General features: G+C 39.5%; 1 protein-coding gene across 11 annotated transcripts in view; it reads right to left on the reverse strand.

Moving 5' to 3' along the window:
• DLG1 (discs large MAGUK scaffold protein 1) overlaps nt 1-12907 on the reverse strand; it is a 223123-nt gene that overhangs the window by 122348 nt on the left and 87868 nt on the right. For all 11 annotated transcript variants that reach the window (XM_020964824.2, XM_078147262.1, XM_020964830.2 and 8 more), the window contains exon 4: nt 5926-6090. In XM_020964824.2, coding sequence (XP_020820483.1) covers nt 5926-6090 — 165 coding nt within the window. The remainder of the gene's footprint in view (nt 1-5925; nt 6091-12907) is intronic.

Below are 12907 nucleotides of genomic sequence, written 5' to 3' on the forward strand. Positions count from 1 at the left end.
GGAACTCAGTCAAGTATTGGGGATACAAGTAAACAAGAGAATCTCTGCCCTCCGTAAGTTAATATTCTAACAAGGCTGGTGGGACTGGTAGTTAGGGAGCATAGGGCAGAAAGAATAGTTGCGGGGACGGGCTGGGGGAGAGCAGGGATGAAGAGGAGGATGCAGAAGCAAGGCAAACCATGGCAAAAATCTACAAGGGGATTGGTGGCCTGAGCCCAGGTCCAGCATGAGAGTATGTCAGAGCTTCAGATAGCAGCAGCATGGAGTTCCTTGAGGGCAGGCAGCACAGCTACATTTTTATTCTTAGGGCCAAGCATAGAGCCTTCCATATAACACACACTCAATAAATGTGGTGGTGTTGTGTTTTGTTTTGTTTTTAAGGTAAATTTCTTGAATAGAATTGCACCAACTTGTAGTTCCCTAGGAATGATTCTGTTTAAGTGGAGACTAAAGATGACTCAAGCTACCTACCAATGTGTGTCTAAATTATTACCTAGGTTCTTCTTTGGCTAATGGAATATAACAGTTACTTCTTTTAAATTATTACCTAGGTTCTTCTTTGGCTAATGGAATATAACAGTTACTTCTTTTAAATTATTACCTAGGTTCTTCTTTGGCTAATGGAATATAACAGTTACTTCTTTTAAAAGTAATATTTAACCCTTAACAAAGAAAACAATTCTATGTTAGTAATCACCCAGGCAGTTCACAAAGTCCCCTTTTGTGGCATCGCCATCTAGTGGCCACACCACCCTTTAGTATAACATACAGTAGGCACTTTGATAGAAAATGTTGCTTTAAAAAATCCATTTTAAAAGTAAATAAACACCCTATTTTGACTGAAAATTTCAAAGCCCTCCAGAATTCCAGAGTAAGACAGATGAAACCTCAGTAGCCATTTACTCCAACTGAGATGTGAAAAAGCAACCACTACGACATATCTAACACATGGCTGACCACTCTATTTGATGAAGACCTTCAAGGAGGGGGAAACCCAGCACACCCCAAGGTACTCCACTCCAGCTTTGAAAGGCTCTAATCATTAAGATTTTTCCCTCACATCAAGCCTCACTTAACCTCTCTGAAACTTCTACTGTGCATGGTCTTGTTCTCTGGGGCTCTACAGGACAAACCTAATCCCTCTTTCATACAACAAGGATAGCAGAGAACAGGAGAGGGACACGGAAGAAACGCCAGGGACCTGATGGATTTACAGGCAAATTCTACCAAACCTTTAAAGAACAGTTAGTAGTGAGACTTCAGAAATTATTCTCAAAAATTGAGAAAAAAAAGAACCCTACCAGAATCTTTTTATTAGACAAAAATGATCCTACTACCTAAATCAAGGAAAGATAAAACAAGGAAAGAAAATTATAGACCAAGATCATTCATGAATATTGACTCAAAAATTTAAAACAAAATCCTATCAAACAGATTGCAGGAATTTATCCAAGAAACCATTCATTATAATCAAGTAGCATTTATACCAGGGATGCAAGGATCATTCAACATTAGGAAAACAATCAATATAATTAATCATATTAAAACCCAAAACATCCAAAACTACACGATCATCTCAACAGACGTAGCAAAACTCTCTGACAAAGTGCATCACTCTTTTATGCTAAAACCCTACAAAGTATAGGCATAGATGGACCTTTTTTAAAGTATCATAAAAAAACCTATCTAAAACTAAAAGCAAACATTATAGGTAATGGAGATATACTAGAATCTTTTTTTCTTTTCTTTTTTTAAAGTATTTTATCTTTCCCTAGTTACATGTAAAAATAATTTTTAGCATTTGTTTTTAAAACTTCGAGTTACAAATTCTCTCTCTTCTTTCCTTCCCACCCCCTCTCATTGAGAAGGCAATCAATTTGATATGTTATACATATATAGTCATGCAAAACACTTCCATAATAGTCATGTTGTGACTATTCCCCCATCCTATCCTGTCCCATTTATTCTATGCTCTCTGTCCTTTCACTCTGTCCCTCCTCAAAAGTGTTTTGCTTCTGACTACTCCCTCCCCTGATCTGTGCTCCATTCTATCACCACCACCCCCCATTCTCCTATCTCCTTCCTCTCCTACTTTCCTGTCGGGTGAGACAGATTTCTATACCTAATTGAATGTGTATGTTATTCCCTCTTTAAGCCAATTTTGATGACAGTAAAAAAATTTTCTTGCCTCTATTATGAGATAATTTACTCCATTCTACCTCTCCCTTTCTCTTTCTCCCAGTACATTCCTCTCTCTCACCCCTTAATTTTATTTTTTAGATATCATCCCTTCATATTCAACTCACACCTGTGCCCTCCGTATATATACTCCTTCTAACCACCCTAATAATGAGAAAGTCTTATGAATTACAAATATCTTTCCATGTAGGAATTCTTTTTAACCTTATTAAGCCACTTATGATTTCTCTTTCCTGTTTACCTTTTCATGCTTCTCTTGAGTCTTGTATTTGAAAGTAAAATTTTCTATTCAGTTCTGGTCATTTCATGTGGAATGCTTGAAATTCCTCTATCTCACTGAATATCCATTTTTTTTTTTCCCCTCATGGATTATACTCAGTTCTGCTGGGTAGGTGATTCTAGGTTGTAATTCTAGCTCCTTTGCCCTGCGGAATATCATATTCCAACCCCTCCAATCCTTTAATGCAGAAGCTGCTAAATCTAATATTCTCTCTTTGACCTGGGAACTCTGGAATTTGGCTATAATATTCCTGTCAGTTTTAGGGATCTCTTTCAGAAGGTGATTGGGGGATTCTTTCACTTTCTACTTTCCCTCTGGTTTTAGAATATCAAGGCAGTTTTCCCTGATAATTTCCTGAAAGATGATGTCTAGGCTCTCTTTTTGATCATGGCTTTCGGGTACTCCAACCATTTTAAAATTATCTCTCTTGGATCTCCTTTCCAGGTCAGTTGTTTTTCCAATAAGATATTTCACACTGTCTTCTTTTTTTTTAATTTTTTTATTTTTTTGGTTAGAACCTTTTCCAGTAAATACAGGAGTGAAGCAAGGATGCCCACTATTATTTGATACAGTACTAGAAATGTTAGCAATGGCAGTAAGACATGAGAAAGGAATTAAAAGAATAAAGATAGGCAAAGAGGAGACAAAATTATCACTGTTTGCTTATGATATGATGGCTTACTTGAAAAACCCCAGAAAATCAGCAAAGATACTGAGACAATTAATAGTTTCAGCAAAGTTATCAGCTACAAAAATAAATCCAAAAATCAACAGTATTTCTATATGACAATTTAAAAAAGCAAGAAGCAACAAGAGAAAGGGAATTCCTTTCCAAATACCTACTAAATGCTTAAATATCTGGGGATCAACTTCTCAACGGACATAAAAGACTTATACAGATTCAATTACAAAGTAGTCCATAAAAAATAAAGAACCACCTAAACAGCTGAAGGAATACTCAGTGCTTGTGGATAAACCATGCCAATACAACAAAAATGACAATGTTACCAACATTAATTCATACTTTTAATGCTATGCTAATCAAATTACCAAAAGGACAATTTATAGAGTTTAACAAAATTCATTTGGAAAAACAGAAGGTCTAGAATACTGAAGGAAATGATAAAAAGAAGTAAAGACTAATAGATCTCAAACTATATTATGAAGCATCAGTCATCAAAGCCATCTAGTACTGGTTAAAGAATAGAAAGATAGATCAATGGAACAGAATACACAAGGAAAATATGGAAACAATAGAACTCAATAACCCAGTGTCTAACAAAGTGGAAAACATAAGTTACCAGGGATAAGTTCTCAATCTGATTTAAAAAAAAAAACTGCTGGGAAAACTGGAAAGCAATCTCGCAGAAATTAGGCTCAGACTTACACCTTACACCACTCTCCACAATACACTCTAAAGGAATATGTGACCTTAATATTAAAGAGCATACTATAAAAAATGAGAAGTGAAATAGTCCATGCACCTCTAGCAGCTAAGGCTGAGAACATATTCTTACCAAACAAGCGATAGAGGCCATTACAAAAGATGAAACAGATAACTCTGATTACTTGAAAAGGAAAAGCTTCTGTACAAGCATCATTAATGCATCTTTAAGAAGCCATTCTTTGCTTCATTTCTTATTAAGCCTTAATCACTGAATGGGTGTTACCCCTATCAAACTGAGACCTGTTTAAGGACCTTAGCTTGAAAAGGCCAAGGTTCCTGCTGCATCTGGACCGTGTCCAGTTGTCATGATCCATGTCTGGCCACTGGACTCAGATGGCTCCGGAGGAGAAAGTAAGGCAGAGTGACTCTGAACGGCCCTCCCTCACTTAAATCCAATTCACTTGCATGTCATGTCAGCACTTCCCTGATGTCATGGTCCTCTTTTACAACAAAGGACAAAAAACAGTGATTAATGCATCTAGGATAAGAAGGGAAGTGGTCAAATGGGGAAAAAAACTTTGTATCAAATTTCTCTGATATGGGTTTGTTATCTGAGACAATTAATAAATAAATATATATAAGACTAATGGTCACTCCCCAGTAGATAAATGGTCAAAGGATACGAATAAATAATTCTCAAAAGAAGAACTGCAAATATTCACAACTACATGGAAAAAAGGTTCCAAATCACTAATAGAGAAATGCAAATCAAAAGAACGCTAAGGTTTCATCTTATACCCTGCAAATTGGCAAAAATGACAGAAAATGCTAAAAGTCAATACTGGAGGGCTTGTGGGAAGATAGGCACACTAATACATTGTTGGTAGAACGGTGAAGAACAACCATTTTGGAAAGCAATTTGGAATTACGCAAATAAAGTGACTAAAATGTCTAGACCCTGTAAACCAGATACTCCTTTACTGAGTTTATATCCCAAAAAAGCTATCAATAAGAAAAAATTTCCCATGTAATGCAAAATATTCACAGCAGGACTTTTTGTGATAGCTAAAAACTGGTAACAAAATAAATGCCCATCAATCAGAAATGGTTAGGCAAATTTTGGTCCATGAATGTAATGGAATATTACTGTACCATGAGAAATGATGTATGTAATAGATACAGAGAAGCCAGGAAAGATCTCTACAAACTGACGTAGTATGAAGGAAGCAGAACTGAGAAAACAACAGACAATGTAACTACAACAATGTAATTAGAAAGAACAACGCACACACCAAAAAACCGAAAGTCAACGAAGCAAAATTATAAAAAGATCAAGCGGGACTCAAATAAAGAGATATGAGAACACACCTCCAACCTACCATTTGCTGAAGAAAGGGGGTCCCCAGGAGTTACATATGGCACATGTTTGTGAACTTTCTTAAAAATACAAATTAGTTATTTTTTTTCCTTTCTAAAAAAAATCATTTGTCATATGGGATGGCTCTCAGGGAGAGATACATGGAAACTACGGGGATGTAAGAAACAAATCACAAATTTAAAATTATTTTTAAAAAGTACCTTCTTTTCTGGCAGGTAGGTGGTACAGTGAATAGCACCGGCACTGGAGGCAGGAGGACGTGAGTTCAAATACAGCCTCAAACACTAGCTACCAAATCCCTCCAACAACAACAACAACAACCACCCCTCCCCCAAAACATCTTTTCAAGATGAATTGACATGAGAAGGTGGCACAAGAGAATGAGACTACCACCATCAATTGTCATAGACCAAACACAACAGTCATGAGTAACTAATGGAATGAAGGACTGTTTCAAAATGAGTGACATTTTGGAACATTTAGTAGCTAAATTAGTTTCCTTGAACACGAGAGATCTGAAATTCTCATGAAGTTTCAGCAAAAATCTGAAAAGGGCAGATCACAGGCTCTGATACCTAAAACTATTTCTCTATTAGCTCTGGTGAACATGTGAAAAAAGCAATGTTAGTGCAAAAGTAATAAAGCACAGAAAAAAGATGAACATGCATTGAAACACTATACCTTGACTGGTGAAATATGAGAGTGGGCCACAAATCCATGCACATTTTCTATCTCTGAAAGATTTTTCTCTGAGACATGAACCAGTTCCGGACCTGTCACCTCACTGGTGATGTTTGGAGAGCTGTGTTCTTGTGGAGGAGTATCTCCATCTTGATATCTATATTTCTGCAAAGTAAAAAAAGAAAGAAACCTTTGAAACATTGACAACTGGGAGGGGGGAGTCACTTAATTCAAATGCTGTTTTGAACTGCCATACAGAATGAACCAACGTGGACCTAAAAAGTTCCAAGAAAGTCAAGAAGGCACGAAGACTGCTCAGATGTGGGGCAGCCAAGGTGCGTGCACCTGAATTTAGGTCCTCTGAGTCCACCGCACATGCTTGATACAAAGCATATTCTTGATGTCAGACAGCTACCCCACAGACAGACATAACCTAGAGGTGTATCATGCACATGATCACAACGTCTATTTTAAGGCAGTGTTCTAATATTTTGAGATTCAGTCTCCTATGGGCACATGTCTTCCTGTTTTACGTTTTCATTCATATGATAACAAGAGTCAGACAAAGTGATCTCTACTGCTGTACCCACAAAGAAATCTTACTATATTTGGGCACATGCAATGGAGCCTGCTGAAAGAGGGCCTCTAGGCAATGTTTTTGCTTAACCAAACCAAGTGTGAACTTTAAACTCAACAAATCAGAAGCAGCACGGCAGGGCATTCTATGTCCTACACACTTCAATCATCTGTGTACCTGCAAGGAAGCAGTGGTCTGATTTTCCATTTAATTCCACCAACATTTACTGTGTGCCTACTTAACGTGCCTTGTTTGGGGAGCAAGACAAAAAGGAGACAGTCCCTGCCTCTAGGAAATTGCAGTCTACCAGGCATATACATGAATCCATACACGAGAAAACAAAATATGTGCAAAATAATTTCAAAGGATTTAAAAGCAACAACAGAATAACTGGGTTATGTTAATATTTATGAAACTGGAAATATATTAAGCTAATATCAATATGTTTAGACAGCAAAAAGTATGAGTCCTTTAGGTCAATAAGATAAATCTATTTCTGAAAAGTCTAAGGATTAATGAAGATGATAGGATGGGGGAGAGGGGGGCTGCCTGCATTAGAAGGGTTTCTTTTCCCCCTCCCCGAGGACCCAAATACCCACTCTCCTATCTCTGTCTTTCAAGAATGTCCTTGGTCCATTCAGGAATCCTCCTTCCGGCTTCATCCATAAATGACATCAGGATAATGAACTCTATTGGGTTTTATACAAAGTATTCTGTAAATTCTCTTGTATTTCTTCCCCATACTACTTCTGTCTTTTAGGAAATGTTATCGGGGCAGCTAGGTGGCGCAATGGATAGAGCACCGGCCCTGAAGTCAGGTGGCCTCAGATCAAACACTTGACACTTACTAGCTGTGTGAACCTGGGCAAGTCACTTAATCCCAACTGCCTTAAAAAAAAATCACTCTTGACAATGACTCCACTTCTATCCATGATTCAGGGAAAACAGCTTGTTCATCTTCTCAATTTGCTTCTTTCTTATTTAGTTCTGACCATGAGCTTTGCTTTAACACAGTGATGGGCTGACTACTTCTAAGAGAGCTGCCAGGGAAGAACCCCAATGAAAGTAACCTGTTACCTCCTGTGAGTAAAACCAGAATCAATTCCCTTTTTTTTTTTTTAAATGTTGACATCATTTCCAGGACACCATTTTGCCAGGAATCCCTCCCTGGAGAAAATATCCTTGATATCTAGGCAAGAAGGCTTATTTCATTCACTCATGAAGAATTCTGAATTCACCTACTATATGCCAGTCAGACACAAAATCGCCTCTGCCCTCAAGACGATATTCTACTAGAGGGATGCGACATACATGAAGATCATGAAAGAACCAATTGGATGATCACAGATTTAGGACTGGAAGCTACCTCAGGGCCCATCTAGTCCCAACCACTCATTTTACAGATGAAGAAATTGAGGCCCACGGAACTCAAAGTGGTGTGTATAATAAGCATCAGAGACGGAATTAGAGCTCAGGCCTTCTGACTCCAAAGTCAATGCTCTAACACTCCATCATCCTGCCTCCATATCAATCAGCAAGTATTTAAATCTACTCTGTGCCAAGTACTGGGCAACGGGATATGAAGACAAAAACCACAGACTGTTAAGTAGTCTCCATTCTATCAGGGAGAACAACCCGTGCACATGTAAGGGGAACAAATGAAGTATATACAAGTAAGGAAGAGGTCCATCAAACAGATGGAACCAAGATGGTGAAGACCAGAAAGAAGTGCAGCAGAGCACTCTCCCCTCAAAAGATTGAGAAAATGCACCAGAACGAATCCTAATAAAGAAATACAAGAAAAAAATCACAGTAGTCATTCTTCCAGCCCAGAGTGGCATAAGGAAATAGACAGAAAGGGATTACTACTTGCAGAGAACTCTGAAGCAGAAAGAGGGCCTCTGCCCCAAGGCCTAGAACCCCACAGGACATGCCTAGGATGGGGAACAATGAGAGCAGCACGTGCCAAGTGGCAGCTTTGTCACCTGCTATCCAGTTCTGGGTCACAGATACAGGCCTAAAGAGGGCACCTCCATCGAGGGTGGTCATTCCTAAAGAGGGCACCTCCATGGAGGGTGGTCATTCTGGGTAAGGAGCCTATGTATTGAGAAGCAAGCAGTAGTCAGATGGCTTAGAACCTAGAAGCAGACTGGAGTAGCGGTCCCAGGTTCTCACACAGTCTGAAGCCTTCAGAGGAACAGCCAAGGCAGGAATCCCAGACCCTCTGAACCAGCAGAGCTCCCAACAGGCTGAGAGTGGCTGATCAAGCGACAGGTTCTGCCCAGACCTAAGTTTGGAACTTACAGAGCTGTCCCCTGGACGCAGGGCTTCTTAATCTTCTTCCAGATGGGGTCATGACCCACAGTTTAAGAAGCGCTGCTAAAGACCCGAAAGCCTGAGCTGTGCCTGAGATCCTGGAACAGCACAGCACTTAACACCCCAAGAAAGCAGTAGGATAAAGTCAGACCTCCCCTGTCCAGACTTAATGTCAAGTCTCAAGTCAGGAAAAGGCTGGAAGAATAAGCAACCCTTTAAAAGGGGAAGCCCACAATCAAAAGACATTAGGGTAATAGGGATGGCCAAGACACAAACACAGAAGAGAATGACCCCAAATTATCTACAAGCAAAGTCTCAAGGGAACAAACAGCTCTGAATATTGGAAAAAATGAAACAACAGTTTCTAAAAAAATTTTAAGGGTTTTTTTTTTCATAAATGAAATGAAGAATGCTTGAAAAAATGGGAGAAGAAATGAGAGCTACAGAAGAAAGAAGTGGGAAACAAGTTAACATTTTGGCACGAGAGGTGCAAAACCTGGCCCAAGGAATTCTCTGCAAATTAGAATGGACCAAGTGAGTTCTTGAAGAGTCATAATTAACAAGAAATATTAAGACAACGTCAAAAAGGTTGAAAAATAAATAGAAGACAAAGTAAGATATCTCATAGCAAAAAAAACTGACATGAAAAACAGATCAAGTAGAAAACAATGCGTAAGAAACTAGACGTCATATTTCAAAACGTCTTAAAAGAAAACTTCCCAGATCTGTGAGTGGGCAAAATGGAACCAGAAAACACTCTCCCATCACCTCAAAGAAATCCCCAAATGAAAACTCCTAGGATCATCACAGCCAAAATCCAGAGTTTCCAGGTCAAAGAAAAAATACTACAAGCAGCAAGAAAGAAAGAATTCAAGTACCAAGGAGCCACCATGAGTATTACAGACGATCTAGCAGCCACCACTATGAAGTAGCAGAGAACTCAGAATATGACATTCCAGAAAGCAAAAGGATATAGGCTTAAAGCCAAGAATAAGGTACCCAGAAAAATTGAGTATTATGCTATGGGAGGAGGGGGGGGAAGGAGATAAATGGACCTTTAATGACAGGAAGACTTCCAAGCATTCTGGATGAAAAGACCAGAGCTGTGGAGAAACTGAAATACAAAAACAAGAGTGAAGAGGACCATTAAAAGGTCAGCATGAATAAAGAATGATATGGGACCAACAAAGACAAACTGCTTACACTCCAATATGGGGAGATAAGACATGTCTCCTCTGATCCCCATCATCATCAGGCAGGCTAATTAGGCCTGAGAGGTTTGGTTGTGTCTTGATGAACTTAAGAAAAGAATGTAAAGAGAGCGGAAGAAGAATACCGGGGAGCACGGGGGATGGTGACAAAGGTTATGGGGAAATGATCTCACACATCTGGGGTGCAAAAGTAGACATCTATACAAACAAGGAGCATGGGGTAGGGGGAGCAGCTGGCATTTGAACCTCACTCTCATCTGAATTAGCCAAAGATTTAAGAATACATACATACAACATATACATGTCCAGAAATACATTTCACTCAACAGGAAGAGGAGGAGAGGGAAGGGGAGAATTAGAGAGAGGGTAGATTAAAGTAATGGATTGGTCCTAATCAAAACAAATTCTAAGGACGTACAGAAATATTTATAGCTCTTTTAGAGGTGGCAAAGAAAGGGAAGCTGAAAGGGTACCCATAAACTAGGGAATGGATGAAGAAGTGATGGCAGATAAATGGGATGCAATACTTACTATGCTGATCTCTTTTCAGTGTAACAACCAACCAGGTTTCCAGGACTAATGAGGAAAGATACTCCCCAACTCCTGACAGAGGGTGAAAGATGCAGAGTACAGAGAGACAGATATTGTTTGAGTACAGAAGCAATGTGAAAATGTTTCAACTAAATGTGTTGTTTTTCTTGTATTGTCAAACGGGTGGTTGGGGTGGGAGGGAGAAAACATGAAGTTTTACTGATTTAAAAATAATAAAAAGTTTTTAAGATATACCAAATGAATACTAAGTGATATGAGGATAAGAGAGAACTTGAAAACTATTTTTCCAACATTTTTCACCAATTCTAGTTACCCTTGCTCACCACTTTTGCACTGAGGTCACCAAGTCTTAAAGTATATCAGGATTTGATTTGAAAGATTTTCTTGAGTTCTTCAGAGATATTTCTCTGCCCCCTTAACTTCAGGAACAGCTAATGGCCCAGAAACTACAACGATTTTCATCCTGGTCTTCTTGAAAATGGTTCCCATGAGCATTCTGCCACAACTAGCCATCTCATGAAACAATGTTTCTTTGTGACTTCAACAAGGACAGGGGCAACTTGCTTTTTTCTGGTGGTTCCCTTCATAGTTCAAGAGTCCAGATGGATACAATTCACTTCCTCCAGGAGTCCAAATTCTACCCATCTGTCAATGGAGATCTTATATCTGGCGTGCCAAAAGGCAAGTCCAGTTTGACAGAAGTCCTAGAAACTAGGAAATTCTTCACAAACTCTTTCCCAGAGTCATTTTACCTTTGTTGTTGAAGGTATTTGGCTGGGCTTTATCCAAGTCCGCAGCCTGGATGAGCTTCAACGCCTTCCCTGCACATTCAAATGTGCTAGAGTGTGAACTTCACTGGCAAAGCCTTCCAGAGCCCAGATTCAGCGCCACACCACAATGAGGCTGTACCAAAATAGCATATGATATGACATCATTCCATTTCATGCTATGTTTAACATTCTGCGAGACTGTTAGCCTTGTAGAAAGAATTGGGAGATTTTTTTAATCAAAATTTTGTTTTGAATCAGGATTATTAGGCCCATTGAAAGTATTTTAAATATTCAAATGACTAAGGGCAGAACAAATAACTATGATGTTATGAACACAAATTAAAAACTCCTTATATGAAATGAGGGAAAGGAGGAGGTGAGATTATATCTGAATTCTTGGGATCAGTTGTGGATTAGCTATCTCCCAAATTTAAAATAAACTCCTAGGCCTCTGGAAAGGTACTAGGACAAAATTCCAAACTAACTGAGGTCAGTATTAGTTCTTCCTAACCTACAACAACCAGAATCAAACCCAACATGACCATTATGGTGGAATGACCAAGGCAAAAGCACTGTATGACTGAGTCCTCCCACTTTCTGGACAAAATGCTTTAGTTTTTCTCTCTACGATCCCAGCACCTAGCTGCGTAATCCACACAGAGCAGGCATTTAATAAATACTTATGAACTCCACCAAAACCCACTCAGATCTTTCTCAGATGAAATGAAGTCCAGCCAATACTTCTTTTACTTGTGAAATTGATTGTTTTTAACCCAAGTGAAACACTTCACATTTGTCCCTATAAAATTCATCATAAGAGATGTGGGTTCAATGTTCCTGCCTGCAGAGATGTTAGGATCCAGACTGTCGGTGAACAACACCAGCATCACCACAATTAACATTTATACAGCACCTACTGTGTTGCCAGGCCCTATACTAAGTGCTTTACCATTCTTCTCACTTGATCCTCAAAACAATTCTGGAAGGTGATTATTCCCACTTCACAGATGTGGAAACAGGCAAATGGCGATGAAGCAACTTACCCAGGGCCACACAGCTAGGAAGCGTTCGAGGCTGAGTGTCTGAACGCCAGCCTTCCTGATGCCGGGCCCGAGTTCTGTGCCCTGTGGCGCCCCCTACATGCCAGCTACCCCCTCACTCACATCTTAATCATCTGAACATTGGAAAAGCATAAGATCTAAAACGTCACTTGTGAGACTGATTCAAATGAGGAGCCCAGTGACTGACAGCAGAAGAAGGTTTGACATTTCTTGAAGGCAATCCAATTCCCCCTGCATCTTTGGTTTAACTCTGGACCCAGTTTATGAGCCGCTCTCCTCTATTCTCAGCCGCCGTATGCAATGTCGCCACGTCTTGTCTATTTTGACCCTGGTGCAGATCTTCCTTACCTCACACCTGGACTGCTGCAACAGCTGCTGGGAGGTCTGCTGCCTCAGGTCTCTCCCCACTCAATACACTCCAGGGGCTCTCTATCATGTCTAGGATCAAATACAAAACCCTGTATGGCATTCAAAGCCCTTCATAACCTATCCCCT

This window comes from Phascolarctos cinereus, unplaced genomic scaffold (assembly GCF_003287225.1).
Source record: "Phascolarctos cinereus isolate Bilbo 61053 unplaced genomic scaffold, phaCin_HiC Scaffold_7;HRSCAF=346, whole genome shotgun sequence".
Taxonomy (NCBI): Eukaryota; Metazoa; Chordata; class Mammalia; order Diprotodontia; family Phascolarctidae; genus Phascolarctos; species Phascolarctos cinereus.